The sequence below is a fragment of the Pseudopipra pipra genome, chromosome W, assembly GCF_036250125.1.
Source record: "Pseudopipra pipra isolate bDixPip1 chromosome W, bDixPip1.hap1, whole genome shotgun sequence".
NCBI classification, from domain to species: Eukaryota; Metazoa; Chordata; class Aves; order Passeriformes; family Pipridae; genus Pseudopipra; species Pseudopipra pipra.
In genome coordinates, this window is record NC_087580.1 from 8,207,927 (window position 1) to 8,234,682 (window position 26,756).

Here is a 26,756-nt window from a genome sequence, read left to right on the forward strand (position 1 = left end):
CAGCCGGCGCCCAGAGCTGCTGTAGCCTCTCGGGGAGCAGCAGCACATCCCGCTCGGGGAGCATTGCGCGCCTGCATCGCCGTCTTGGCAGCTGCAGGCCACGACCACTGCGCAGGGCGACCTCGTCTGCCTTGTGCTTTCTACCCTGTGCCCGTCCTTATTCTCGCCCCCTTTGTCACCCTCCCCCTAAACCTCGCCCCGTCCCATTCCTCATCCCCACTTGGCTCCCGGCAGCCCGCCGGGGCCTTCTTGCCCTTCCTGCTGCTGGGAGCTCCAAGCAGGGCCATGCCGTGGCTTCTGAGCAAGAAGCGACGGCAGTCGCCCTCCAGCAGCCCCAGTGGGCAGCCCTGGGCTGCCACCAGCTCCAGCAGCGCCTCCCAGCTCCGGGAGCAGGGGCTGGGCAGGCTGCACCGGGCGGCCGCCCGCGGTGACCTGGGCTGGCTGAGGCGCTGGCGCTGGTACGTCAAGGTAGTCGGCATCGACAGGCCAGACCAGGAGATGCGGTGAGTTCTGGGCCACGCTGGTGGCACACCTTGGCTGCTCCTGAGCCAAGCTGCAGTAGTCCTCGGCAGCCCTCTCTTAGGGACAAGGCTTGAAAAGTGACATTTGCCCTGTCAGCTGGGACAGGGAACTCTTGAGCTTTTCACTGCTCGGAGCTGCCAGCCGGGCTCCAGCGCTGTTGCAAACGCGTGTTGCCCACCTGCCGCTTGGCCGTGCTCTCTCTGCAGGGCTGTTCTGCAGCTGCTCAGCCCTCACCTGTTCTCTTCTGCCCTCTGGCTCATCAGGGCAGGGTTGCAGCAGCAGCACCAGCAGCAGCAGCAGCAGCAGGAGGAGCAGAGTCCGGGCAGGGTCCCCAGGGTGCTGGGTACAGACACAGCTTGGGCTCGTCCTTTGTCTGTCTGGGTTAAGAGCGTCTGTTTAATTTTTAGGACACCTCTACATCTGGCTTCAGCCAATGGCCATGCAGATGTCGTCAGATATCTGCTAAGAAAGAACAGCCAGCCCAACCTCGCTGACAACTTCAAGAGAACAGCCCTGATGAAGGTGTGTGGAATGCCTTCTGAGCTTGGAGGTGGGGCTCAGTGCTGGGGTGTTAAAGGGGAGGTGTCTGGCAGGATTCCTTGCAGGGCAGGGCCATAGAAACACACCTATTGCAATGGGCACGGCACAGCCTCTGTTAGCTGATCTTTGAAGGTGGTCTTCTATGGCAGCACTCAGGAGCTGAGGGCGTTGTGACAGAGGGGGATGGAAAAGTTGGAAGCCTTTCCCTTTTGGTGTGTTGTTGCCAGGCAGTCCAGCAGGAGCAGGAAGAATGTGTTGCTGTTCTGCTGGAACACGGTGCCGACCCCAATCTGGCAGACGCTGATGGCAACACTGCCCTTCACCTGGCTGTGCTCTCTAAAAACACAGCTGTAGCAGGGCTGTTACTGGAGCATCATGCCAACAGTGATGCTCAGAACCAGGTAACCTTGGCACGTGGCTAAAGCTGCTCTTTCCAAGAGCTGCAGAGCTTGTCTGTGTCTTTCTAATGGGGATTCTTTCTCCTTTTAGTGGGGATTTACCCCCTTCAAACTTGCAGCCTTGCAACAGCACGAGGAGATTCTGGAGTGCCTTGTGAACAAAGCAGCTGACAGGCCTGCTCAAGCCCAGGGGGAAAGGTGAGGGCTTTGTCAAAACAGCTCCCGGGTGTTCTGGGTAGTCTGCAAGTGTGACCCAGACGAGGGGCGTGGCAATGAGCTGGGAAAAAGAAGGAGCAGCCCCGTGGAAGCAGTTCCCCGTGGGACTGGTGAATGCAGGTCTGCCCTTGGCTGCTCTCGTCCCTCAGGGGCTCTCGTCCTTTGCCCGCTGAGGTCTGCAAGAAAGCCTTGTCTGTGGTGCCCTCCCCCCACCCAGAGCCAGAGCCCCGGGGAAACTTACCAGTAGCTCAGCAGCGTGGCTGCTCTGCAGGCCAGGGGGGTTTGAGGCACGGCAGAGTTGGGGCGTTCAGTGCTCTGAAGGGAAGCGTTGGGGGAAAGAGAAGCAACACTGTCCCAGGGGACACGAGGGGCTCCGAGCACAGAAGGAGAAAACTTCCTGCCATGGAGATGGTCAGGGGGTCGAAGGGCTTGCCCTGGGAGTTTGTGCAGCCGCATCTGGGGGGACTTGGAAGAGCAGTGCAAGGAGCCCTGAACAGCACGGCCTGAGCTGGTAGTTGAGGCTGCTTTAGGGAGGCCCCTTGGAAGAGAAATTCTCCAATGCTTCCATGGACTTGGCTTTGCTTTCCCGGAGCTTGTAGGAAAGGGGGGAAGAGCTGTTTTGGGAGCAAGCAGGGGAAAAGTGATGCAGGATCAGACATGTTTCTGATGAAATTTTGCATGCTTTAGGACTGCTCTTGTGGTTCCTGGAAGCCATGGGGCTCACCTGGAGGAAGATAATCTGCGCTTGCAGGAGGAGCTGGACAGGGCTGAGCCGGAGGTATGGAAAGCCTGTCCCCACAGGGAGAAACTGGGGGTGCCTGTTGCTTCCTATCCATCCTGAAAACGGACAAACCAGTGTTCATTGTGTTCATTGGGGAGTAGAAGTGAAGCTTTGAAGGGACTTGAATGGATTGCAGTTCTTTGGGCCGAGGGGATGCACACAGACATGCAGCACCTGAGTTCTTCAGCAGCAGCTGGCTCCTCTCTGGAAAAGGTCCCCTGACAACTGTGGATTCTTCCCGTGGTTTTACAGCTGCAGGAGGAGGAAGAAAAGCATCTTCAGTCTGAGCATTGTGTTCCTGACTTGAAGAGTGCCTTGGATGCCAAGAAAAGAGAGGCAATAACTTCCTCCCAGGAACTGCAGGACCTCCTGGAAGAAGACGTGCAACAGTAAGAGAGTAACCCAGTGAAGCGAGGGGTCTGTGGCTTTGGGGGATTGGGTGGAAACAGGGGGAGAGTCAGTGGGATTTTGAAGGACACTTCTGCTGTGGCTTCTGTTCCTTAGCACAGTTTGTCTGGCATTGGATTTTCTGGTAATAAGAGCTGTATTTCTTCTTAAGCTTTGCCAGTGAGAACAGCGGATTGGAAGGCACTGTCCAGCAGCCAAGCGAGAGCGTTGAAGCCCTTCCGAGAGCCCTGCAAGCCTCTGCCTCAGTAAGCTGGTGCTAAATTTTCCTTTTTGTGACTCTTGAGCCTAGTTGCCTATTTCTGTGGGGCAACTGTCAGATGAAGTTTTCCTGGAGAGCCTGGGGAGCTCAGTTTCTGCCTTCTCCTCAGCAGAGGCTGCTCAGAAAGCAGCCTGGTCCTTTCCCCAGCTGCTACAAAAGCCCTGAGGGTATTTGGTGTGCTGGACACTGGAGGAATTCTTAGATTCTAAATGAGGAGTTTCATCATGAGCTCCAAGGGACCCAGAAGTATTGTTGCCAGAAGTGTCTCCCAAATTCTTAAGTTTTTAGGTGTAAAGTTTCTTCTTTCTGTGGGGGAATCTTTCAAGTGTTTTCTAGGCTGGTTTCCAGTAGATGATAAATACAGTTGCCATGGCCACCCCCTTGAGAGATTTTCTCAGAATTCACTGCCTTTAGATCACGCTGAGTTTCCTTTTCTTTTTTTTTCTGTGCACAGGGTGGTGAACTTTCCCAGCAGCTGGACATGGAGCCTGGAACAGGCATGCAGCTCGAGGCCCTAAACCAGGCTTTGCAAGAAGAGCTGTCCACTCTGCTTGGGAAGTGTGAACAACTGGAGAAGAGCAAATGTCAGCTGCAAGAAGAGGTGACAAAACTCCACCACCATTTGGAGACTTTGGTGCTGGATGGCAGCCAAAGAGAACAGTGTACAAGAGAGGTGGCAGAAGGAGCTGACCAGGAAAGAAGTCCAAAGCTACAAGAGGTCAGCCTCGTTTTGCAAGTAAGTGAATTTCTCCCCAGTGTCCACAGGCTCTTCATTAGGAGCTTGGAAGCAGAGTGCTCATTTGGGCTTCTTTCCCACTGCAAAGAATTGTTTGCCCTGGTAGCTCCTGGGTTGTGCCTTGGTTGCTGCTGGGAGTGAGGAGGCAGAGCCGCCTCTCTGAGTAAGGCTGGGCCCTTGGAACTGGGTGTGTGCAATTTTGTGCTGGGCAGAGCTCTCTTTTTCTTGTGGTGGTTGAAGGTGCACTGTCTCCTTCAGGCACAGGCAGCCCACCAGGCCCCACTAGGACAAATTGAAGACAGTCATTGTGTTTCCATGAGAATCCAGTTGGAAAAAAGGATTAGAGATCTGGAAAGTGAATTGGAGAGGATCAAAAACACCCAACAAGAGAGTGCTTCTCGTAAAGAAGCAGCACAGGGAGGGATGGAAATGTACAAAGAGCTGTATATGGAGGAAGTGAAAACCAGAAGATGCCTTGCCAAGAAACTGGAAAGGTAAGTCCTTGCTTGTTTAGAGAGGTAATGAGAGAGTCCTTTTTCTTCCTGCATTTTCCTTGGGAATCCATCTTCTCCATCTGGCCAGCATTATTGCCCTCCATTGGCCACCAGGGTCTGATGGAGTTGCCAAGACCCTCTCCTTGATATTTGAAAAGTCGTGGCAGTCAGGGGAAGTCCCAGGTGAGGGGAAAAAGGGAACCCCACTGTGCCCATCTTTGAAAGGGGTAGAAAGGAGGGCCCTGGGAACTGCCAACCTGTCAGCCTGCCCTCTGTGCCTGGGGAGGTGATGGAAAAGATCCTTCTAGAAGCTCTGTCAAGGCACGTGGATGACAGGGAGGTGATTGGAAGCAGCAGCACAGCTTCGCCAAGGGCAAGTCCTGCTTGACCGACCTGGTGACCTTCTAAGATGGAGTGACTGCCTCAGTGGACAAGGGCTACCCATGTCATCTCCCTGTCATTCTGGGAAGCCTTTGACACAGTCCCCCACAACATCCTTCTCTCCAAAGTGGAGAGAGACAGACTGGATGTGTGGACTGTTTGATGGATAAGAAATTGGTGAACAGTCCCATGCAGAGGTGGTGATCAATGGCTCAGAGTGCTGAGGGCCATCAGTGCCGAGTGGTGTCCCTCAGGGGTCTGGACTGGGCCCAGTGTTCTTTAATGTCTTCACTAATGATCCAGAGGAAGGGCTGGAGTGCGCCCTCAGCAAATTTGCAGCTGCCACCAAGCTGAGAGGTGTGTTTGACACAGCTGATGCCATCCAGAGGGCCCTGGACAAGCTGGAGAAGTGGGCCCATGGCAATCTGCTGATGGTTTACCAAGAGCCATTGCAAGCTGCTGGCCGTGGCTCAGGGCAGCCCCTGTATCAGTGCAAGCTGGGTGGTGAAGAGGGGCAGAGCAGCCCTGCCGAGAAGCCCTTGGGCTGGAGGAGAGGCCGGACATGAGCCGGCGATGTGCGCTCGCAGCCCAGAGAGCCAATTGTGTCCTGGGCTGCGTCCAAGGCAGCGTGGCCAGCGGGTGGAGGGAGGGCATTCTGCCTCTCTGCTCTGCCCTTGGGAGAGCCCAGCTGGAGGGCTGCATCCAGCTCTGGGCTCCTCAGCACAGCAAGGACCTCCAGCTGTTGGATTGAGCCCAGAGGAGGCCACCAAGGTGCTTGGAAAGATGGAGCACCTCTGCTAGGAGGAAAGGCTGGGACAATTGCAACCCTTCAGCCTGGAAAAGAGAAGGCTTTGGGGTGACCTAATTGTGGCCTTTTGGGGTGTGAAGGGAGCCTACAAGAAGGATGAAGAGAGTGCATTTAAAAGAGCAGGTAGTGAGAGGACAAGGGGGAATGGCTTCAAATGGAAAGAGAGTGGGTTTAGATTTGATCCTAGGAAGAAATTGGTTGCTGTGAGGGTGGTGAGGAACTGCAACCGGTTGCCCAGAGAAGCTGTGGATGCCCCATGGCTGGAAGTGTTCAAGGCCAGGTTGGATGGGGTTGTGAACAAGCTGGTCTGGTGGAAGGTGTCTCTGCCCAGAGCAGGAGGCTTGGAACTGGATGATCTTTAAGGTCCCTGCCAAGCCAAGCCATTCTAGGCTTGGATGCTGTCTGTGCTGTTTCTGTGAGACCGTGGGGGAAAGGCTGGTTCTTCCTGTGTTTCATGGTTTTCTTGACTAATTTGCTGTGCAGGCTGGAAAAGCTTCTGAGGATAGAGAGGAGGAAACTCCGGGTTAATGAAGAGAAAGGAAGTCAGTCCCAGCTGGAAGAAATGAAGAAGAGATATTCTGAAAAGGTCAAGGAAGTCGATGGATTCCAAAGAGAGGTGAGCTGTGCTCTGGGTGGTGCTCTTTGGTTGTGGTGTTCCTTCTTTTGAAAGCTGGGAGATGCTTTCCCTCTATTTCTTGTCATGTGGATGTTTTTATTCCCTTGGCTGCATTTTGGATGTGATGGGCTTTTCTTAATGCTCCTCCTGCTGTTCCAGTGGGAGATGACTCGAACTAATCCGGGGTAGTTCTCCTTCTGGGGAAAGATGCAAATGTTGAGGGCAAAGCAGTAGGTGTAAGGGCTGATGGAGGCCAGGCTGTCCTGCAGAGGAGGGGCAAGCCAGGAGTGGCAGCCAGCCTGGCAGGGTGTGTGAGCTGAGGGGCCAGGGAGCCGTCCCACAGGCCCTGAGCAAGAAGAGCAGAACAGGTCCCCTGAGAGTGAGCGGGGTCAGCCAAGAGTGCAGATCCCCCGGCTGGGCCTGAGGGATGGGCAGGTCTGCCGTCCTGGCAGGACATCACGTGCATGGGCTGAGAGCAGTGGGGCCCAGCTCAGGCCTGGCTGCAGCTGGAGGGAGGCTGTGACAGCGTCCTCTGGGTGTGCCAGATGAATTGCTGCCCTGGCAGAGAGGGGAGGAACAGCACTGTCACTGGCAGGGCACCATCAGCCCCTGAGCCCTGTCTCAGGCACGAGCTGAGCAGGAGGCACTTGAGGTTTGGCTTTTCTCCTCAGTGTTGTTGCTGCCCAGGGCACGAGGAGGACAGGGGCCTCCCAGGGGAAAATCTGTCCCTTCTTGCTCACGGGGAGCTGTTTCAGCCCATCCTGTGGTGGGGAGCCAGAAGGACTGTTCCCAGCAGTGCTGTTGAGGCTGCTGTGCCTGTGCAGCAGTGGCACAGAACCTCTGATCCCTTCTCCGCTCGTCACTCGGATCCGTTGCTAAAGCGGCGTCTGTCAGAGCCACGCTTGGGTTTGAAGGCATCCCTGTAGAATGGCTTCCTGCCTTTGCAGTCATTCCTTTGGAGTCCAGAAGCGTGGAGCATTTTTGCATGAGGAACTCCAAAAGCCTGGGAAGCTGAGGAATTCTACGGCAAATGATGGGAAAGCTGTTCTTGCTGGAAAAGAAAAGCCTGGTTGCACTTTGTGTCTAGTCCTGAGCCAGCAGATGATGAATAAAGTCTCCCTGGCCACCCTCTTTTGGGGTTTTCCCAGAATTCACCTCCTTTACACCACACTGAGCTCCTTTTTTTATTTTCTGTCTGCAGGTTGCTGAACTTTCCCAGCAGTTGGACAGGGAACGTGAACAGTGCACGCAGCTGGAGGCCAAAAACCAGGCTTTGCAAGAAGAACTGTCTGCCCTGCGTGGGGAGTGCGAGAACCTGGCCATGGACAAATGCCAGCTGCAAGAAGAGCTGGCAAAACTCCACCATCATTTGGAGACCAACGTGGTGGATCGCAGCCAACTCGAACAGTGCAAAAGAGAGGTGGAAGAACAAGCAGACCAGGAAATAAGACAAAAACTCCAGGAAGTCAATGAGTTTTTGCAAGTAAGTGAATTTCTCCCCAGTGTCCACAGGCACTACGTAAACTTCTCTTGTGGCCATGGTGTTTGGTCTTTTTCTTTTGCTCCTGTATTCTGTGGGTTAGCTTCTGTCTTTGCTGAAGGCAGTGGCAGAAGGCAATCTGGTTGGGCAGGAGTGCTGTCATGGGTGTGGAATGTGCCGGCAGGTCCCTGAATCCAAAGGCTACCCAAGGCAGATTCCCACTTTGCAGTGCTTGGGGGGATCTCTGTGCGCTGCTCTGCTTCTCACTGCTCATCCTTGAATGGGTTTGGCAACTTGCAGCTGTCATGGCCAGACCTACAGGTGCTGCTTTGTCCTTGGAGGGGGGAAGGTGCTCAGAAAAGGAGTCACTGAAATTCCAGGGATGGCAGGGAGGGGGTGGAGGTGGAGGTGGAAGCTCTTCTTGTGTTTGAAGAATCCTTTTGGACATGCCCTGTCCTACAGACCCAGTGTCTCTTCATTAGTAGCTTTGAAGCAGAGTGCTCATTTGGGCTTCTTTCCCACTGCAAAGAATTGTTTGCCCTGGCAGCTCCTGGGTTGTGCCTTGATTGCTGCTGGGAGTGAGGAGGCAGAGCCGCCTCTCTGAGTAAGGCTGGGCCCTTGGAACTGGGTGTGTGCAATTTTGTGCTGGGCAGAGCTCTCTTTTTCTTGTGGTGGTTGAAGGTGCACTGTCTCCTTCAGGCACAGGCAGCCCACCAGGACACCTTAGAAGAAATCAGAGCCAGTCATGTGGACTCACTGAAAAAACAATTAGAAGACAGAATTAGAGATCTGGAACGTGCACTGGGAAGGACAAAAAGCAACCAAGCAGAAAGACCTTTTCCAAAAGAATCCACCCAGGCAGAAGTGGACAAGTACAAAGAACTGTATCTGGTGGAAGCCAAAACCAGAAAAAGCCTCGCCAAGAAACTGGAAAGGTAAGTCCCTGCTTTTTTGGACTGGTAAGAACAGACTCCTCTTTCCTCCTGCATTTTCCTTGGAAATCCCTTTTCTACATCTGGCCAGCGTCAGGTTTGAAAGCAGAACGTGGCATCTTTGTGGGGAAAGTTCCTTCAGAGCCTTCCCTTCCTCAGACCTGTCTTCCTTTCTCTTTAGAGTTCCAGCAGTAACCCCACAGCAGCACCACTGTGGCATTATTGGTGTCTTTTCAAGTTGAGGTTGTTTTAGCAGGCAATCTTTTTGCCAGTCTCTCCTCTCCTCATGCCGTGGGTGACAGAGAAGATGAATCTTGTGCCCTTTCCTGTTTGAATAAGGAGAGGCCTCTGGGAGAAGAGAGTTGGATTCTGTGAATCCAAAATAAGGCGGCTCTTTCTTGGCTTCTGTTTTGGCAGCGGGTCTGAGGGTTGAGCTTTCCTTGAGAAGGCCAGGGTAGCCCAGAGTTCTTCTGGAGGTGACACTGGCTGCTCCTTGCACTTGGTGTGATTTCTTAGAAACAGGCCCTGTGAACAAGCTCAGATCAAAGGATGTGCTTGTTTTGGACGCTCTTCATGCCCTTGGCTTTTAGAAGTCGAGTAGTAGCCAAGGCTGTGGAGGGGAACTTTGCAAAAGCCTTCCTGCCAGAGATGACTCTGTGTGTGCTTGTGAATGTTTCAGAGCTACTGAGAGACTTGCAGTGGCCAACACCAAGCTCTTTTTGGAGTGCCACAGAAGCAGATCTGCGGTCCCAAGCAGCGCTGTCAGCGGAGTTCTGGCTGCAAGTCCACTTCTGGATTCACCTGGCCTGGGACATCTTGGCATCAGTTTGGGACTGAGCAGAAGTCTGGCTCTCAGAACACCACCCAGACACCTGTGGTAAAGCCCAAGACTTCTGCTCATCAGGTTGGTACAGATTTTCCAGAGTGGTCAAAGGCCAAAAAGATTGAAATGGAAGCAATGAGCTGTGGAACTCCATTCTTTTCCAAGAGAAACTGTGGGAAAGAGCTCTGTGGCACAGGAACCTCCCACCTAAGTTCTACCCTAAATTTACACGTAGTAATCTTCTGTAGCCTGTGGGGTTTGGCAGGAAGCCAACTCCAACCGGCTACAGATGGTTTTGGTGTCAGCAGTGGGATTGTTTTGGTTCCTTTGGTTTTGTTGTGGGAACATTGTCTGGGAAAGCTGCCAAGAGCAGGTTTGTTTTGTCAGCATCCACCATTGTTTTGGGACACTCCTGGGAGAGCTGCCAAGAAGGATTTTGTTTATCTAAACATAGCTTTGTTTAGGAACAAGGAGAAAGAAAAATAATAACAATGGCCTTTTTACTAATTTTTTCCTGATTCTTGCTGGTTTTGTGCCTGTCCCAGGACATCCTGTAAGGGACCGTTCAGATGGATGGAACAAATTGCTTCCTTTCCTTAATTTCGACATCCACAGCCTAGTAGCCAGTTTCCTTAATGGTGGCCTTCAAGGTTTGGTAGCAAAGACTCCAAGATCAGCTCTAACCCATCCCTACATTGTTCAGCGACAATGATCCTAGTGGTGAAGGCAGCGAAAATGCTACTTAAAATTGGAGAGGTGGTGCTGCATTGGTCCCCTTCTTGTACGAAAGGAATCGCTGGAGCTTTGGGGACAAGAAGTGCCAACGGCCACGACAACTGTGCACAGGCAACAGTATCGGAGGAACCGAGATGCTGTGACCCCCATCCATCCATCCAGTACATCCATGACATCATTGTGTGGGGGGACACAGCAGAAGAAGTTTTTGAGAAAGGACAGAAGATCATCCAGATTCTCCTCAAGGCCTGTTTTGCCATCAAGAAGAGTAAGGTCAAGGGACCTGCCCAAGAGATCCAGTTCCTAGGGGTGAAATGGCAAATGGACGACACCAGATACCAACAGACGTCCTCAACAAGATTGTAGCAATGGCTCCACCCACAAACAAGAAAGAAACCCAAGCTTTTCTGGGAGCCATTGGCTTCTGGAGGATGCACATCCCAGAGTACAGCCAGATGGTGAGCCCTCTTTACTTTGTGACCCGTGAAAAGAACAATTTCCAGTGGGGTCCTGAACAACAACAAGCTTTCAGGCAGATCAAGCAAGAGATTGCACATGCCGTGGCTCTTGGAGCAGTCAGGACAGGACCAGAGGTAAAGAATGTCCTCTACTCTGCAGCTGCAGATAAAGGTCCCTCCTGGAGCCTCTGGCCAAAGGTGCCTGGTGAGACGTGAGGGCGACCACTGGGTTTCTGGAGCCAAAGCTACAGAGGTTCTGAGACCAATTCCACCCCTGAGGAGAAGGAAATCTTAGCAGCCTATGAAGGCACACGAGCAGCTTCAGAGGTAATTGGTACCAAAGCACAGCTCTTCTTGGCACCCCAGATGGGACCCCAGCATGCAAAGTGTAACTAGATAAGGGAAAAAGGGGTAGGGTTTATCCATTTTAGGGAAAGGGTGGCCAAAAGGGAAATACTTCAATGCAGCAAACTTTGGCCAATCGGGGAGCGGGGTCTAAGGATACAGACATCAAGGGGAGTTTTCATCAAACAATTTCAGGGGACAAACAAGGGAAAAACTACAAGAAATGTTAAGACACAACCGTAAAACTCGAAAGGCATTGGGTCTGAACTTCTTGACAACTTCATCCAGGGCTTTCATCCTCTGGAGGGTCACACATTTCTTGTTGTCTTCTCCAGCTTTCAGATTCAGCAATGTCCTCACTCCTGACAGACCAGGGTCCCCTTTCCAGAGTAATGGAGGAGCACCGTGATTTTTTAATCCAAAATTCCCGGATTTGAATGAAATGCTCTGGAAAGGCTCTGGAAATCATTGGGTGTTCACAGTGAGTCTCTGGTTTCCCATCCCCTGCTTCAGATGTGAAAACATGTTCCTTGCAGTCGGAATGTAAACTCATCAGCTCCATTAAACTTGGGCACTATATCCCATCATCCAGATCATCAATGAAGATGTTCACCAGGAATTGCTGATCACTGGCCTCCAGCTGGATGTTGCATTCCTGATCACCACCCTGGCCAGCAGATTTCAACCAGCCTGCTGTCTGCTCATCCAGCCCATACTTCATGGGCTTCTCTGTGAGGGAGCCCTGTCTGTGTCCACTAGTACACACATTCATTTGGATTTAAAACAATCAAACAGAAGTGAGAGTTTTAAGAGCAGAATTATTTTTCAAAGGGAAATAGAAGGGTAAGAGTTTTCAATTTTAATGATCATGTTTTACATGATGCTAATTGACATCTAGTAGAAATGAGAGAGCACCTTAAGAGACAAATCTACATTCTCTGTTTATGCCTCTGAATTACAGGTATGGCTTTGATGGAACGAGTGCCTTCAAGCTCCATTGGCAGGCACTGTTTGAAAACTATTTGGGTGATTTTGGATAAGAAATGAAAGATGCAACAGCAGGAAGCCATTCAGCAATCCCTGACAAGGGAGGTCCACTGTCAATTGCTGGGAGGGCCCCCACCTGTTTCTTTTAATGGTGCTCCCAAATCCCACCCCTTGGACCTCCCATCCCATCCTTTTTGGTCCCCTCAGGCATCTCCTCCCCAGGATCTGCTCTGTGTCCTACCCAGGGTCCCCAAACATCCTCCCACTGATCATTCCCAAAGCTTTTCTTTCCATCTTTCCCCTCAGACCTTTGCCTTTCACCCAGGCCACTGCCCTGGTACCTCCCAAGACCATTCCTTGCCTCCCTCTCCACTCCCAACCATCTCCCAGTGCCCTCGTTTTTGTCCTCCTCCATCCTCCTCCTCCTGTCCCCACCAAGCCTCTCCCTTGCAGTCCCCATGTCCCTACACTTGAATTCCTTTCCCCTCCCCTGTATCCCACACAGGGCCCCTTCAACACCCCAATCCCAGTCCCGTGGGCTCCCCAGTTCCCCCCAGTTCAGCATCTTTGGGTCCCCCCCAACCTCCCCCCACCCTCCCTGCAGGCCCTGAATTCCCCTGGCTCTCCTTGTCTCCATCCCCACCCTGGGCCCTGCAGGCACAGGGGTTGGAGGTGAAACTGGGTGCAGTGGGGTTGGGGGAGCAGAAGGGATTTTCCCCCTCAGACGGGGGCAGCCCTGGGCTGGGGGGGCTGGGGACACCCGTGTTCCTCCCCCAGCCCCACAGGGGCCAATCCTGCTTAAACTTTTGCTCTCCTTGCCCAGGCACTCTTGGCAGGAACCCAAAATGATCTGCGGGAGGTGAGTGGGCCGGGGGGACTGGAGGGCATCCAGTCTGGGAACTGGGGGACACTTTGGTCCCCCCATCCCTCGCTGGCACCGGGGACATCCCAGTGACCAGCCAGGGCTCCTGGTCTCTCTCCAGGTGGATTTAGTGGAAGTTGGGATCCTGAAGATGGCTCAGGTGGGTACCAGGAGTTCTGCCTGAGTTGGGTCCTCCCCTCACATGGCCATGACACTTCTGACCATCCCAGTCTGCCCCAGTATACCCCAGTGCACCTTCCCAAGGATTCCATTTCTTCCCCCAGGCTCCCAGTACATCCCACTGCACCCAGTGTGTCTCTGAGCCTGTCTTTGTCCCCAGCCCCCTGTGGTTGAGAAGGTGCTGGGTCCTGTTGGTGAGAAAGGCGTGGCTGCATCCCTGGATGTCTGAGGTGAGCAGTGCCTGCAGGGAGAGGGGTCAGGACAAGGCCCCTCTCATGTTGCAGTGGACTTTGGGGGTGACGTTTGGGGCTCTGTCTTTCAGGCCTGGTGGTGACACCCGTGCCCTGTCCCCCTCCAGCAGCATGAGGAGATGATCATCCCTGATTTCCCTCAGAGCCCAGGGCCATTTCCCCTGAATGATCAATAAATCCCTTCAGCAAAGCTACTCTGCTTGATCTTGTGTGTGTGTGTTCCCATCTCCATGTGTGTGTTCCCATCTCCATGTGTGTGTTCCCATCTCCATGTGTGTGTTCCCACCTCCATGTGTGTGTTCCCATCTCCATGTGTGTGTTCCCATCTCCATGGGTGTGTTCCCACCTCCATGTGTGTGTTCCCACCTCCATGTGTGTGTTCCCACCTCCATGTGTGTGTTCCCATCTCCATGTGTGTGTTCCCATCTCCATGTGTGTGTTTCCATCTCCATGGGTGTGTTTCCATCTCCATGGGTGTTCCCATCTCCATGGGTGTGTTTCCATCTCCATGTGTGTGTTCCCATCTCTGTGCCTGCATTCCCATGTCCATGTCCCCTCCTTCTCCAGCCCCTGCACACCCGGAGCCTCTCTGGCCGCTCCCCTGCCATGAGCAGAGAGGCTCAGGGGGCTCCTGGGGGTCTCTGCACACGAGATCCCCTTCACCCCCTCCATGTGCATCCTGAGCAGTGCAGGTTGGGGCATCATGGAATGTCCCTGCTGGGGGCTGGGACAGGCAGGGGGCACACGGGGCAGCCCCTGGAGCACCTGGACCTCCCTGTGCTCTGGGAGGGATGGGAAAGGGGATCAAAGGAGCCAGCGGGTGTCAAATGCCCCCAGATCTCAAGGGCCAGGCTTGGGGCTGAAGGGATGGAGAGCAGCCCTGCATCCAAGGCCATGGGGATAGTGGGGGATGAAAAGCAGGATGGGAGCCAGCAATGGGAGCTCACAGCCCACAACCCCCCGTGTCCTGGGCTCATCCCACAGCGTGGGCAGCAGGGGAGGGGGGTTCTGCCCCTCTGCTCCACTCAGCTGAGACCCCTCCTGCAGTGCTGCCTCCAGCTCTGAGCTACCTCAGGGTGTGGTTTTCTGTTGAGGAGGAAAAGGCAGGACTGAGTCAGGTCAGACTCTATTGGCAAAATGTGTCTCTTTTCAGGAAGACCTCTCTGCATCCCCCTCCCCTGAGCTCTGGGTTTTGCTGGCTGATGGGGGCTTTGAGAGCAGGGACCCTGTGACAGGCTCCCGAGGAATCCTCCTTGCTGTGAGAGGCAACTCAGGACACCGGGTGATCCGAGATTAAATGTGCCTGTGACACATCAAAGCATCTCCAGCCCTGCTGTTCACAGTTTGCCCAACTGCAGAGCAGAGCTGAGGGGATTTGCTGTAGTTTTGTTACAGTTTCACTTGGCACATTTAGAAGTAAATTTGGATGGCTGAAATCCCTGACATTTCTGATGTTCTCCAAGTGAAATCTTGTGGGTCCTGGGAGGCAAAGGGATGGTCTCAGTGCAGAGAGAAGAACTACGCTGGCCATCACTCCTGTTCTCAGCCGCCCCTCGCTGGCAGCTTGGAGCTGAGGGAGGATCACACTAAGGAGCTCCCTTAAAAAGAGACAGGGCCTTTCTGGGAGCAGAGGAATCTGGGCTCAAAGGGCAGATTGACAGACTGCTTGTCTTTTCTCAGGGTGCCTGATTAGGATCTCCTCTTTCTTCTCCCAGACTGCTGCACAGAGGGATCATTGCAGCTGCCCAGAGCATTTCTATGGCTCTACCACCGAGGTGTCCTCTCCATGGGGATCCCAGATAGCACAGAGATACTATGGCAGAGCTGTGCCCTTCTGGAGGACACCCTGCAGGACACCCAGGGAAGCAGCTGAATGTCCTGAAGTTGCCTGGAGGGCACTTGGGCATTTTGCTCCCACAGACATCCCCACAGCAGCACCCAAAGGGTTTGTGTCTGGACAGGAACCTGCCACCCCAAAGCCCCTGCACTGCCTGAGAAAAGCCAATGGTGAGAAGAAGAACAGCCCAGACAACAGGGGATGGCAGGGACACGCCACAATGCTGCTGCCAAGGGAGGAGGGACACACAGAGAGAGATGGAAATGGGGGCCTTGTCCTTGCCTGGGCTCTGGCTGCTGCAGGGCAATGCACAGCCCAGGGGCCATGGCCTGAGGGCACAGGCTCTGCTTAGGATGGGAAAGGAGCCCAGGGAGGAGCTGCTCAGGGAAGGGGTCTGTGCCACAGGGACAGCAGGGAGGGGCCCACATCCCCCTGCCCAGCACTTGTGGCAGCAGCTCCCTCTCCCTGCCTGCCTGTCTCTGGGTGAGGAGCTGTTCCTGCCAGCAGCCCCTGCCTGTGCCCAGCTCAGCTCCCTGCCAGTGCTGCCAGAGCCATGCCCAGCCCAGTGCCCAGGGGCAGCTCTGCCTGGGCAGGGGCTGCAGAGCAGATCCCAGACCCCTGCGGTGGCTGGGAAGGGGGAGGTGTTCTGGGGGGATGTGCTTCCTGAGAAGGGCCCCTGGAAATGGAGGAGGTGGAGCTGAAGCTGTGAGGAGCCCTGACCCTGCAGCTGAAGGGCCCTGCCCTGCCCTGCTCTGCCCTGCCCGGCCCTGCCCGGCCCTGAGGGGTCACTCCTTCCACCCAGACCTCCCCCAGCCCCGTGGCAGCTCCTTGGCCGGGCTGAGAGCTGCCCCTGGCAGGCAGCAGAGTCCCTGCCCCAGCACACAGAGCCCTGGGGGCAGGACCCTGCTCTGCACCACAGCCCTGGGCACCCCTGGCTGCACCCCCACCTTCCCACCCCACAGCCAGCCCTGGTACAGGGAACCTTCTTGCCCTGGGCCTCTGAGGGGGCAGCAGCAAGTCCTGCTCTGCAGCAGCTTCTCCTGCTGCACCCCAGCAAATCCAGCAGAGCCATCCTGGCAGCTCCTGCCACTGCTGGCATTTGGCAGCTGGGAGAGACACTTGCAGGAACTCACCTGCACTGCTCTGCAGCCACAGCCTGACCCTGGCAAAGGGCTGGGAAGGTTCCTCCCCCGAGCAGCTCTGCCCTGTCCTCCCACCCCAGGATCCCTTGAACCTCCTGCTCCCTTCTCCTCTCTGGCCTTGCTGCCTGCAGCTCCTGCCCTGCTCTGCCATGTGGCCACTTCCCCTGCACTGCAGCAACTGGGAGAGTCCTGCTGAAAGATCCTAGAAGCTGTGGGATGTGACAGCTTTAGGAGATGCCTTCAGGAAGGGAAGTTGAACTTTCCTGCAGCCAGAGAAATAATCCTTCAAATCCCGTGAAGGTTTCTCCCACAGTGAGAGCTCAGTCACCTCCCAGCCCAGGCTGCCTCTCATCTCTCTGCCTTCTCTCCTGTGCCCTGGGTGCTGCAGGCAGTGCCCTCAGCCCTGCTGGGCTGTGCAGAGGAGCTGCTCCTGGGCAGAGCTTGCCAGGAGCTCCCTGTGTGCCAGGAGCCCGGCCCAGCTCAGCAGCACAGCAACAGCCCCAGGCAGCACTTCTGCCCTTCAGGGATCCCTCCAAGTGTCCCTGGGGCTCCAGGGGACCCTGCTGGGACACAGCTGAAGGAAATAATGATGATCCTTCTCTCAGCTGGGCACAGACACTTCTTTCAGCAGGGTCATTTCTCCAAACAGACACTAAGTTCAAGATTCCTCTTTTCATGTCCCATCATTAGACAGGAAACCCAGACAGTGCCCAGGAGGGATCTCCTTCACCCCCAGTAAGGGAAGGGACTCAGCTGAGTCAACAGAGGTGTCTCCTTGTGGCTCTGCAGACCTGGGGCCAGAAGGACACTCAGCTCCCTCCACAGCCCCCATGGGGTGGGATTCCTCCTGCCCCAGTTCAGTGGGCCCAAAACAGGCACCTGCAGGTGACTCCTGTTGGGGCAGATTACACTGCAGAGATAAGAAATTATCTTAGCCAGAAACCATGGAATTGAAACACAGCCAAGGAAAGCTTGTTTACATATACCACCTGATATTTTTATACTATCTTTTAATTAAGCAGACTTGCTGTCTCCACGAAAATCCTTTTACCACCTTGTTTACCCCATCTCCTGTTGTAATTGTGATAAAGAAACAGCTGTTTATCTGTTTGAAGAAAAATAGCTCCCTGTGCTTCCTGGACCCTCAACCTCAAATGTGAATACAATGTATGTCCCCCCTTCCCTGAACCCTATATATAGCTAGAGTTGTGTCAAATTCAGCTTTGTACCCACAAAGTGGATCGTGCAATTATTTAAACCGTCTTAGACTCCTTGTCCCACCTCCCATGGGAATGAATGAAGACCAAAGCCAGGAGTGACCTGCTGGGACACAAAGCCCTGGACACTTCTGAGGGGCCAGAGGTGACCGAGATTCCTGCTGGGAACTGCAGGCTCCAATGGAGCAGTTCCTAGGCACAGGGCAGCAGCTGTGGGATCTTCTTGGAGGCTGCTGGGACATTGCTTTGGCCAACTTCAGTGGCAGAAGGGGCCCACATGTAGGACGGGGGAACCTGTCACTGCTCCTCCTGTCCAGGGCAGCCCACAGAGGTGCTCAGCTGACCAAATGCAGGGAGGGAGGTCTCTCTCCTGTTCTTTATCAGGGTATTTTCTACACATCCTTAGAGTACAATGGCAGTTGTCTCCTGGACATCCCTTCCTTGCTGAACATAATTCAGGGCAGCTGAACCTGAATTTCATACCCAAACAGGGGCCTGTAGTGCCAGGGGAGGTGCCAGGGCTCTGCAGCACAAGTGCAGCAGCTGCCATGGACGGCACAGGGCCTGTGCAGGGACCCCGTCCCCATTCCCAGCAGTTGTGGGACAGGCACCACCCAGGGCTCCTCAGACACATTGGGTGCCTTTGGGGCAGGGAGTGAATCCCAGCCCTGCAGGGACATAAGGTGTGGCCCTTCTCTATCCAGCTGGTGCTGGGCAGTTCCTGAATACAAAGCACATCCCAGCAGGGTCTCCACTCCTGTGCATTCCCTTTTTGTGTGGTTTAACCCCAGTGAGCAGCCAAGTGCCACAGAACTGCTCACTCAATCCCCCGACCTCCCCCTGCACTGACAGGGGGAGGAGAATCAAGAAAAGGCAAAACCCCTACGTTGAGATAAGAAAAATGTAATAACTGAAACAAAGTAAAGTATGAAAATAACAGTAAGTGTAGTAACTGTGATAATAACTGTATTGAAAAGGGAGACAGAAGAAAGAGAGAGAGGAATAAAACCCCAGAGAAACAAGTGATGCTCAGCATGATTGGTCACACACACTGCCTAATGCCCCACACCCCAAGCAGTGATCTGCCCCTCCTGCACAACCCCTCCTCATGTATCCACTGGGAATGATGTTCTGTGGTGTGGAATATCCCTTTGGAATGTCCAGGTCGGCTGTCCTGGCCCTGCTCCCTCCCAGCTTCTTGTGCACCCGGCAGAGCACGGGAAGCTGGAAAGTCCTTGATGAGGGTAAGCACAACCAAACCATCAGTGTGTGATCAACATTGTTCTCCCATGGAACCCAAACCACAGCCCTGCACCAGGTACTAGGAAGAAAATTAACTCTCTAGTTAGGAAGAAAATTAACTCTATCTCAGAATTAATCTGTAGTTAATCTATAGGAAGATTAACTCTATCTGCTAGGAAGAACAGCCAAGACAAGGCTGGTGTCCACCCCTTATTCCGCACCATTTACACCATGTCAGATCCCACACTTTCCAATACATTCCACCATCACCTTTCCTATCATTTGATAGAAACCCACAGATCTCATTACTTAGTCTATGAAAGTCTGTTGAGTTCATTTAGTCCAGGATTTTAGGCTCCATCTGCCAAAATACTCTTTCAGGGCAGGAAAAATGCTGTCTGCTGTGGGATTGTTGCCTGTTGCAGCCAGTTCTTGTTCCATCACCGCTGTGCTTGTCTGGTCTCCTCCAAGCTCATTGTTCATTTCTCTCAGTGATTTTCACTGTAATACCCCCGACACAGCAAAGAGTTGCCACAGCAGTGAGAATGCAGTGTTAGAGAGTTACCACTGTAACACAACTGAATTCCTTGGCTGTTCTCACCCAAAATCCAGTCCCTTTGAGGCACACACTGGATTTCCCATCTTTCCCTCCTTCCCCACCAAGCGCATCCGTGTCCTTGAGACACGTGAATCCCACGGGTGCACTTCCCTTTGCCTGAAGCGGGAATAACCCTGACTGTGTTCCCAGCATGTTTTTAATGTGCACTACAGGAACTTTATCCCTTTCCATGGCACGTAAAAACTTGGACTGGACAGGGCCAGCCCGATTGGCACATCCCCCAGTGCTGAGTGACCAGGTGGCCTTTGCTAAATGTGCCTCCCAATGTTGGCAGGTCCCAGCACCCACTGCATCATTCCATCTTTCCTGGTGCATGGCAGGTGTGGTGGTTTTAGCACCATCAGGAAATTCAAATTCACATAAGTCACTCCCTTTCCCACGGCCCTTCTGGTGAGGGAGGGACAAAAAATGAGAGACTCTGGGTGGAGATAACAATTCACTAAAAGCACAGAGCAATGGAATAAGACACGCACAGTCACAACAGCAATATCAGCAGCAAAAGTATCCAGAAAGAGAAGGTGTTTCACTCCCAAAAGGGGTCACCACGGGGCACACAGAGAAGATGCAGGGTGCTCCCTGAGCGACGTGTCCATGCGGTGCCCCCGGACAAAGGCAATGCGGTGGGGGAGCTCCCAAGGGTAACGTGTCCAACCCCTCAGCCCAACAACAAGGAGAACCAAGGACAAGCCAAGCCCCAGGAGCTGGGTCGTCCCGGCCGTGTGGCGCAGCCGCTCCCTGGGCTCAGTCCCGCGCTGGCTCCTCTCTTCTCCTCCCAACCCGAGGGCTGAGGGGGCTGAGGCTGCCCCCCAACCGCCCCGTCCTGCTCAGAGCTTTGGTTCAGCACCACGGCCCGTCGTGGTTTCCCCTTTCAGCACCAAAGGTCCATCGTCCCAATCCGGGGAAAACATGAGGGGGAGCAGCGGGGCAGAGGACGGGGAGCACAGGAGTGATGCTGACAGTCCCTGCCCTGCAGAGAGCGGGGCAGGATGGAGCAGTTGTGGTGCAGAGCCCCGGCTTTTCCTGCTGGAAGCACAGCCCTAGGGATGGCACGGATGGTACAGGATAAATAACTTGGTGACACCCACAAGGCGCTAAACTGCCCCCTCTGCTCCCTAACCAGGACACTGTGGTGACTGACCATGGCAATGGGAATGTGTGATGGTTGCCATGGTAACCGACCCTAGCAATGGGAATGTCTGATGGTTGCCATGGTAACCGACCCTAGCAATGGGAATGTCTGATGGTTGCCATGGTAACCGACCCTAGCAATGGGAATGTCTGATGGTTGCCATGGTAACCGACCCTAGCAATGGGAATGTCTGATGGTTGCCATGGTAACCGGCCATAGCAATGGGACTGTCTGATGGTTGCCATGGTAACCGGCCATAGCAATGGGACTGTCTGATGGTTGCCATGGTAACCGACCCTAGCAATGGGAATGTCTGATGGTTGCCATGGTAACCGGCCATAGCAATGGGAATGTCTGATGGTTGCCATGGTAAATGACCGAGGCAATGGGAATGTGTGATGGTTATCATGGTAAAAAAGTGAAGCAGTGGGAAGCATGATGGTTGCCATGGTAACCGACCATAGCAATGGAATGTATGATGGTTGCCAAGGATACTGACCTAGCAATGGGAATGTATGATGGTTGCCATGGTAACTGACTGTAGCAACAGCAATGTGTGATGGTTGCCATTGTAACCGACCATAGCAATGAAAATCTCTGCTGTTTGCCATGGCAACTGACTGTAGCAGTGGCACTGTATGAGGGTTGCCATGGTAACCAACCATAGCACCGGAATGTATGATGGTTGCCATGGTAACTGTTTGTAGCAATGGAAATGTGTGATGGTTGCCATGGTAACCAAGCACAGCAATGGGAATGTATGATGGTTGCCATTGTAACTGACCGTGGCAGTGAGAATGTGTGCTGGTTCCCATGGTAACTTACCATAGCAATGAGAATGTCTGATGGTTGCCATGGTAACTGACCATTGCAATGGGAGTGTATGATTGTTGCCATGGTAACCAACCCTAGCAATCTCTCCTAGTTGCAAGAATCGGGACCAGTTTATCACTGTGTGGCTACAACCAAAACTGTGTATTCTACACCCTCTGTGGCATTTCTGATGGACTCTTAACAATGGATCCGTTGCAGCAGCTGCCCAGGGACCACCTGACACCTCAGCCGACCAGCTGGCTGGGAAAGAACTGTGCAAGGAGTGTTCCTTTGTCTTCACACCCAGGACTCAGCTGGGATAACTCCCCTCGGGGAGGCATTAGCACCTTCACCCCCAGCCTGAGGGGTCATCTCTGCCAATGGGCCGCCTTGGACTGGCAGAACAGGCAGCTGCAACACCCAGACCATCACACACTCCAAAAATACCCCGGGACTCACAGAGTTAAATCGCCCATTGTGAAACTCCCCGCCCTGGGGGAGGTGCTGGACATCCCCACCTGAACCTGAGCACATTTACTCTTGGGCTTTGGGCACTTCTGCTACCACTCGTGGGATGGAGAGGAGGACCAGAACTCCAACAGGACTGGGACTGGCACTCCTCACAGGACTGCCATCATTACCTCAACACAACTGCCACCATCATCTGCACCAACAGCTTTCCCTTGTCCTTTGCACCCTGGGGGTCACGTGGTGCTCAGCACTGTTCTGTTCTTGTCCCAGGCTGCTGGCTTATACAGTTATTTCTGGGGGTTAAAACCAGTTTTCTCTGTATCATTGTATTTATTGTAATCTTCTCAGTAAATTGTAAGTCTGACTTGTAATCCCTCGGGTGGGTTCATTTCTCCCTCCGGTTTACTTTTAACCCAGCACACGATGGGAATGTATGATGGTTGCCATGGTAACTGACCATGGCAAGGGGGCTCAGTGCCGTTGCCCACGGCTTCCACTTCTGCAAATTGGCTTCATTCACCTTCTCCTTCAGCAGCCTCAGCCACTCATCGTGGGGGCCCCACACAGCAGCTTCCCAGCTCCGTGAGGTTCTGCAGCAGCCCAGGGTTCCTTTGGCCCCACAAGGTCCTGCAGTGTCCCCATGGCCCCTCGATTCCGTGAGGCCCCACAGTGTCCCAGGGTCTCCCTGCTTCCATGACTTTCCCCAGTGTCCCAGGTTTCCTTTGATTCCACGAGACCCAGATGTGAAGCAGTGGCCCCTTCATTCCACGAGGTTTTGCAGTGTCCCGATGGCTCCTTTCTGCCCTCAGGTTCTGCACAGTCTCAGGTTCCTCTGTTTTCAGGAGTTTCTGCAGTGTCCCGATGTCCTAGTTAGGACAACTGAGACCAGTTCATCACTGGATGGGTGTAACCCAAAACTGTGTATTCTATCGCCTTCCATGCCATTTCCCAGAAACTGTTATCAATAGAGCATTTACACCATCTGCACACAGAGCCTGACTCCTCAGGCTATAAACTAGGCATTAAGAGGCCTGCAAGATAGGAATATGTTCCTGTCCTCACACCCTTTTATGGAATACCCCGCTCTGAGGGAAGGACTGAGCATTCCTGCCTGAACTGGAGAATATATAAACTTGGAGTTTTGGAACCTTTTTTACCACTCGTGGGATCCAGAGGAAGACTGCAGCTCATCGCTCTCAACCAGCCTGAGACCACCACCCTCAGCTGGACTGCAATCACCACTCTTGACCAGACTGCACCAGCACTCTCACCAACAGGTTTTCCCCTCACCTTTTCCTTTGGACTCAGGGGGCCCAAAGAACACCACTCTGTTCATGCCCCAAGGTGCTGGGTTATATATTTGGGTTTTGTGGGTTAAAACCAATTGTTTGTCTGTATAATTGTACTTATTGTATTATTTTATTAAATTGTTATTCTGACTTATAATCTCTCTTTTGAGTTCATTTCCTATTTATTCTTGCTTTGGTTTTCTCCTTCTTTCATATGCTCTAGTTTTATGGAAGAAATTTGCTTGAACCACGCATCACCACAAAATTCCAACGTTTTACCTCAGGGACTATCTGGAGGAATATAAGTGCCTCGACCCGTGGGGAAAAGGTAACGGGATCGGGCACTGCGAAAGGGGTTCGAAGGACAGTAGACGGTCTCGGGGTGCAATGCCAATTTATTAAGGGATTCAGGGATTTATATAGGGTTGGACTAGGGAAGGATCCAGAACTGGGGAGGAGCTTGGGATTGACAACTTCAGGGGAAAAGGTGATTGGATGTTCCGGTAAGGAGGGGAGGAGTTTGGGCGTAACCAGGGAAAGAGCCAATGGAAGCTACCTCTGCACTGCAGCAAACTCTGGCCAATAGCAGGCAGAGGAGCGGGAAAACAGGGGAAAAAGGCGGGAAAACTCTGAGGGAAGGGAGAAGACAATATGGAGGGTGAAAAATTTAAAACAACAACTGGGGTACAAATGGGGTACAAACAACCATGTATCAATACAACAACAACTGGGGAATAACAGGGGATAACTGTCCAGTCCGTAATAAATGTCATATCCGGTGTAAAGCAAAGTCCAGTGTGTTTGATGTCTTATTCGGTACAAAAGTTGTCATTCGGGGCTGTAGATTTCTCTCCATCTTTGAAATTCCTCCCACTCAGTTCTTCGTTCCCCAACATCTCCCCCTTCTTTGTTTGTTTGAGCGGTTGCAGCAACGATGTTGGCGGTCACGGACGATATCAGCGTTTTCCTCAGGAATACAATTAAACAAGGTAAAATAACACATAACGAGGTTAAACCAAAAAGAACTATAAGACATAAAATAATTAACTTCCGGGTCCAATTAGGCAAATTTGGTAACTGTAGCCAATCGAAGAGGTCATCGAATCTTCCGCCCTTGTCTTGCCGAATTTCCCGGACCAGGCCCTTCAATCGGTCAATACTTTGGTGGATTGACTCGGCATGGTCCGAGAAATTCATGCAACACATGCCTTCAAACTCCTGGCACCCGTGACCGTGCGCCAGGAGGAGGAAATCGATGGCGGCTCGATTCTGTAAACTTACCTCCTTTAATTTCTGGGTGTCCGCTAGCAGGCCCTCTATTGCTTGGGTGGTCGCATTCGCCTCCTTGGTGAGCCAACAACCAAGGTGCGTTAGCAAAGAGAGAGCGTGTGCTGTCCCTATCCCAGGGATAGGGAAGGACGCCCAGAAATTCTTCACCCTGGACCATATGTGAATGTTAGAATCACAATCCTCTGGGAAGGGCAGAGGAGTGGGCCAATATTGTGGCTTTCCGACATTCACATGGGGTGCAGGGAGGGAATTTTGGAGCCGAATTGGTGCATTGATCACTTGGGGCTCAGACTTGACTTTTGGGGCGACAGACTTGGACCCGGGAAAACGAAGGGGTGCTCCCATAGAAAAGGAAAGGGATTTTCTAACTCTGTTCTTGGGGAATACAAATTGATTTTGCAGGTGGAACTTCGCCGGGTTAAACAGGGCCAACTTTCCTATTGTGCAGGGCCCTCCCTCGGGGTAGGCCCTAATTCCCGGCCACGCCCGATCCCCGCACAATAGGAAATATCCCTTTGGAAGCTTCATGTTCCGAGGAACATGCTCTGTAGGGATGGTTGTTACCATTGACCCATTGCACCACGGCGAAGTAGGGTCGCGATAAAGGGGGTTATTGGCTGTCACATTGTGAGGGGTAAACAAAACAGGTTGGGTATAGCGATGGAATAAAACACAGGCAGTAGTTGGGAGCGAACCTAATAAATCAATTTCTTCGAAAGGAACGTCAATAAAAGTGAGGGCTGATATCGTCTGAGCGAGGTTGGGGGAACTGAGCGGGCCTGCCCCTTTATTTCTCGTTTGGGCGACAAAGGAGTCCCATTCCGCAGGGGTAATGGGAACTCCAACTAAACATGTACGAAAAGGACTTCCAGCGCTGGCTAAGGCTAGGCATATGGAGTCTGTGCCAGTAGCCTTAGCCAGCGTTACCCATAAATTCTCCCCGGGCTGGCTCATCCACTCTCGCAGAGGTGATGTGGCGCTGAGAGGGATGAGTCCCAGGATAATTGCGCCGATGATGATGGTGAAGCGCGACGGATGCATGTTGTCGGCGTAGCTCACTCGCGATGGATTTTGACTCTCCTCGCCGGGACCCACTTTGGTCCGTCGGGACCTGAAATACAAGCGTAGCCCTTCCCCCATGTTATCAAGGGGAAAGGGCCCGCCCATGTCTCTGCCAGCGGGTCCCGGTACATGATCTTAGCTTTTTGGGAGGACGAGTTAACTGTACTTAATCCGAAGTGCCGGTCTATGGGACTTCTGTCTGAGTGAGTTTCTTGTTCTTCCAGCAAATTCAAAAAATTTAAAACATACATAACTTTATCTAGTTTTTCTTGGGGGGAGAGGCCAATACTCCCCCTATTTTGTTTTTTAAGCAAATTTTTGATATTTTGGTGGGCACGCTCCACTATACCCTGTCCTGTGGGATTGTGAGGGATCCCAGTGGTATGGTGTACTCCCCACTGTTCAAAGAACCGTTTCGTGTCCGCAGACACGTAGGAGGGTCCGTTGTCTGTTTTCACTTGTTTCGGGACACCCATCCTCGCGAATGCGGACAGAAAGTGTCTCTTGACATCACGGCTCTTCTCACCAGTATGCGCGGTGGCTACGACCATCTTCGAAAAAGTATCGATGGACACATGTACATATTTTAGCTTTCCAAATTCAGGGATGTGCGTTACATCTGATTGCCAGATTTCTAGCGCTGAGAGCCCCCTTGGGTTGGTCCCCTCCGGGGCGACAGGCGTGATAACCTGACAATCAGGGCACGTTTTCAAAATTTCCCTGGCTTGAGATAATTTAAGGCCAAATTGTTTCATTAGCGATCGTGCATTCTGATGGAAGAACTCGTGGGATATTTTGGCTTGTTGGTATAAATTGGGAGTAACCACCATACCTGCCAGATGGTCGGCAAGTTGGTTTCCCTCCGCCACAGGACCGGGTAGAGTGGTGTGTGACCTGGTGTGGACAACGAAGAAGTCGAATTGTCTGTTCTGAATTAGAAATAATAATTTGGTTAACAACTCAAACAAATGTCGATTAGATACTTCTCTCAGATAGGAATTTTCGATACGTTTGACCACACCAACAACGTATGCCGAATCGGAAACAATATTGATCGGTTCACCACAAAAAATTTGGAAGGCTCGCACAACTGCTGAAAGTTCGACGATTTGGGGAGAACCTTCTACTTTATGGATATCGTACTGCCAATTATCTTTTTCGCGCCAAATTATTACTGCATTGCCGGTTCTCCCTGAGCCATCGGTAAATACTGTTTTTGCATTTTTTATAGGTAAGTCTGATTGTACAATTTTTAGTTTTAATGGAATTTGGATTATTCGCTGAACAAATGGGCACGCCGGGAGGTGTATCTGAATTTTCCCCGGGTAGCCCTCGATGGCAATTTGAAAATCGACAGAGGTTTGCAGCAGTTGATCTAGATGTTCGGAGGTCAGTGGGAGGTAGATAAAATCTGGTTCCTCACCACTGAGCTC

At 52.8% G+C, this 26,756-nt stretch overlaps 2 protein-coding genes and 2 long non-coding RNA genes across 4 annotated transcripts; all 4 read left to right on the forward strand.

Annotated features, from left to right (window-relative positions):
* The first annotated feature begins 817 nt into the window (after nt 1-817).
* On the forward strand, nt 818-2,850 carry LOC135404831 (ankyrin repeat domain-containing protein 7-like). The gene is made up of 5 exons (XM_064639563.1): nt 818-1,044; nt 1,290-1,463; nt 1,552-1,658; nt 2,364-2,454; nt 2,710-2,850. The coding sequence occupies exons 1-5, from the start codon at nt 1,039-1,041 to the stop codon at nt 2,848-2,850; spliced, it is 519 nt and encodes a 172-aa protein (XP_064495633.1). The 5' UTR covers nt 818-1,038.
* A 176-nt stretch (nt 2,851-3,026) lies between these two features.
* On the forward strand, nt 3,027-8,813 carry LOC135404832 (ankyrin repeat domain-containing protein 26-like). Its single transcript, XM_064639564.1, has 6 exons — nt 3,027-3,110; nt 3,579-3,860; nt 6,027-6,159; nt 7,361-7,642; nt 8,339-8,574; nt 8,753-8,813. Exons 2-6 carry the CDS (start codon nt 3,766-3,768, stop codon nt 8,811-8,813), a joined length of 807 nt encoding a protein of 268 aa, XP_064495634.1. The 5' UTR covers nt 3,027-3,110; nt 3,579-3,765.
* A 2,355-nt stretch (nt 8,814-11,168) lies between these two features.
* On the forward strand, nt 11,169-12,605 carry LOC135405888 (uncharacterized). Its single transcript, XR_010426073.1, has 3 exons — nt 11,169-11,413; nt 11,525-11,775; nt 11,894-12,605. It is a non-coding gene; the product is annotated as an uncharacterized LOC135405888 (long non-coding RNA).
* Nucleotides 12,606-12,731: 126 nt separating this feature from the next.
* On the forward strand, nt 12,732-13,344 carry LOC135405876 (uncharacterized). The gene is made up of 3 exons (XR_010426062.1): nt 12,732-12,941; nt 13,122-13,191; nt 13,284-13,344. It is a non-coding gene; the product is annotated as an uncharacterized LOC135405876 (long non-coding RNA).
* The last annotated feature ends 13,412 nt before the right edge of the window (nt 13,345-26,756 follow it).

Coding starts and splice junctions, on each gene's coding strand:
- LOC135404831 (XM_064639563.1), top strand. Junction 1,464..1,551: donor ACAGTGATGCTCAGAACCAG/GTAACCTTGGCA, acceptor TTCTCCTTTTAG/TGGGGATTTACCCCCTTCAA. Junction 1,659..2,363: donor GCTCAAGCCCAGGGGGAAAG/GTGAGGGCTTTG, acceptor TGCATGCTTTAG/GACTGCTCTTGTGGTTCCTG.
- LOC135404832 (XM_064639564.1), top strand. CDS start 3,766: ATGGCAGCCAAAGAGAACAGTGTACAAGAGAGGTGGCAGAAGGAGCTG. Junction 6,160..7,360: donor TCGATGGATTCCAAAGAGAG/GTGAGCTGTGCT, acceptor TTCTGTCTGCAG/GTTGCTGAACTTTCCCAGCA. Junction 7,643..8,338: donor AAGTCAATGAGTTTTTGCAA/GTAAGTGAATTT, acceptor TGTCTCCTTCAG/GCACAGGCAGCCCACCAGGA.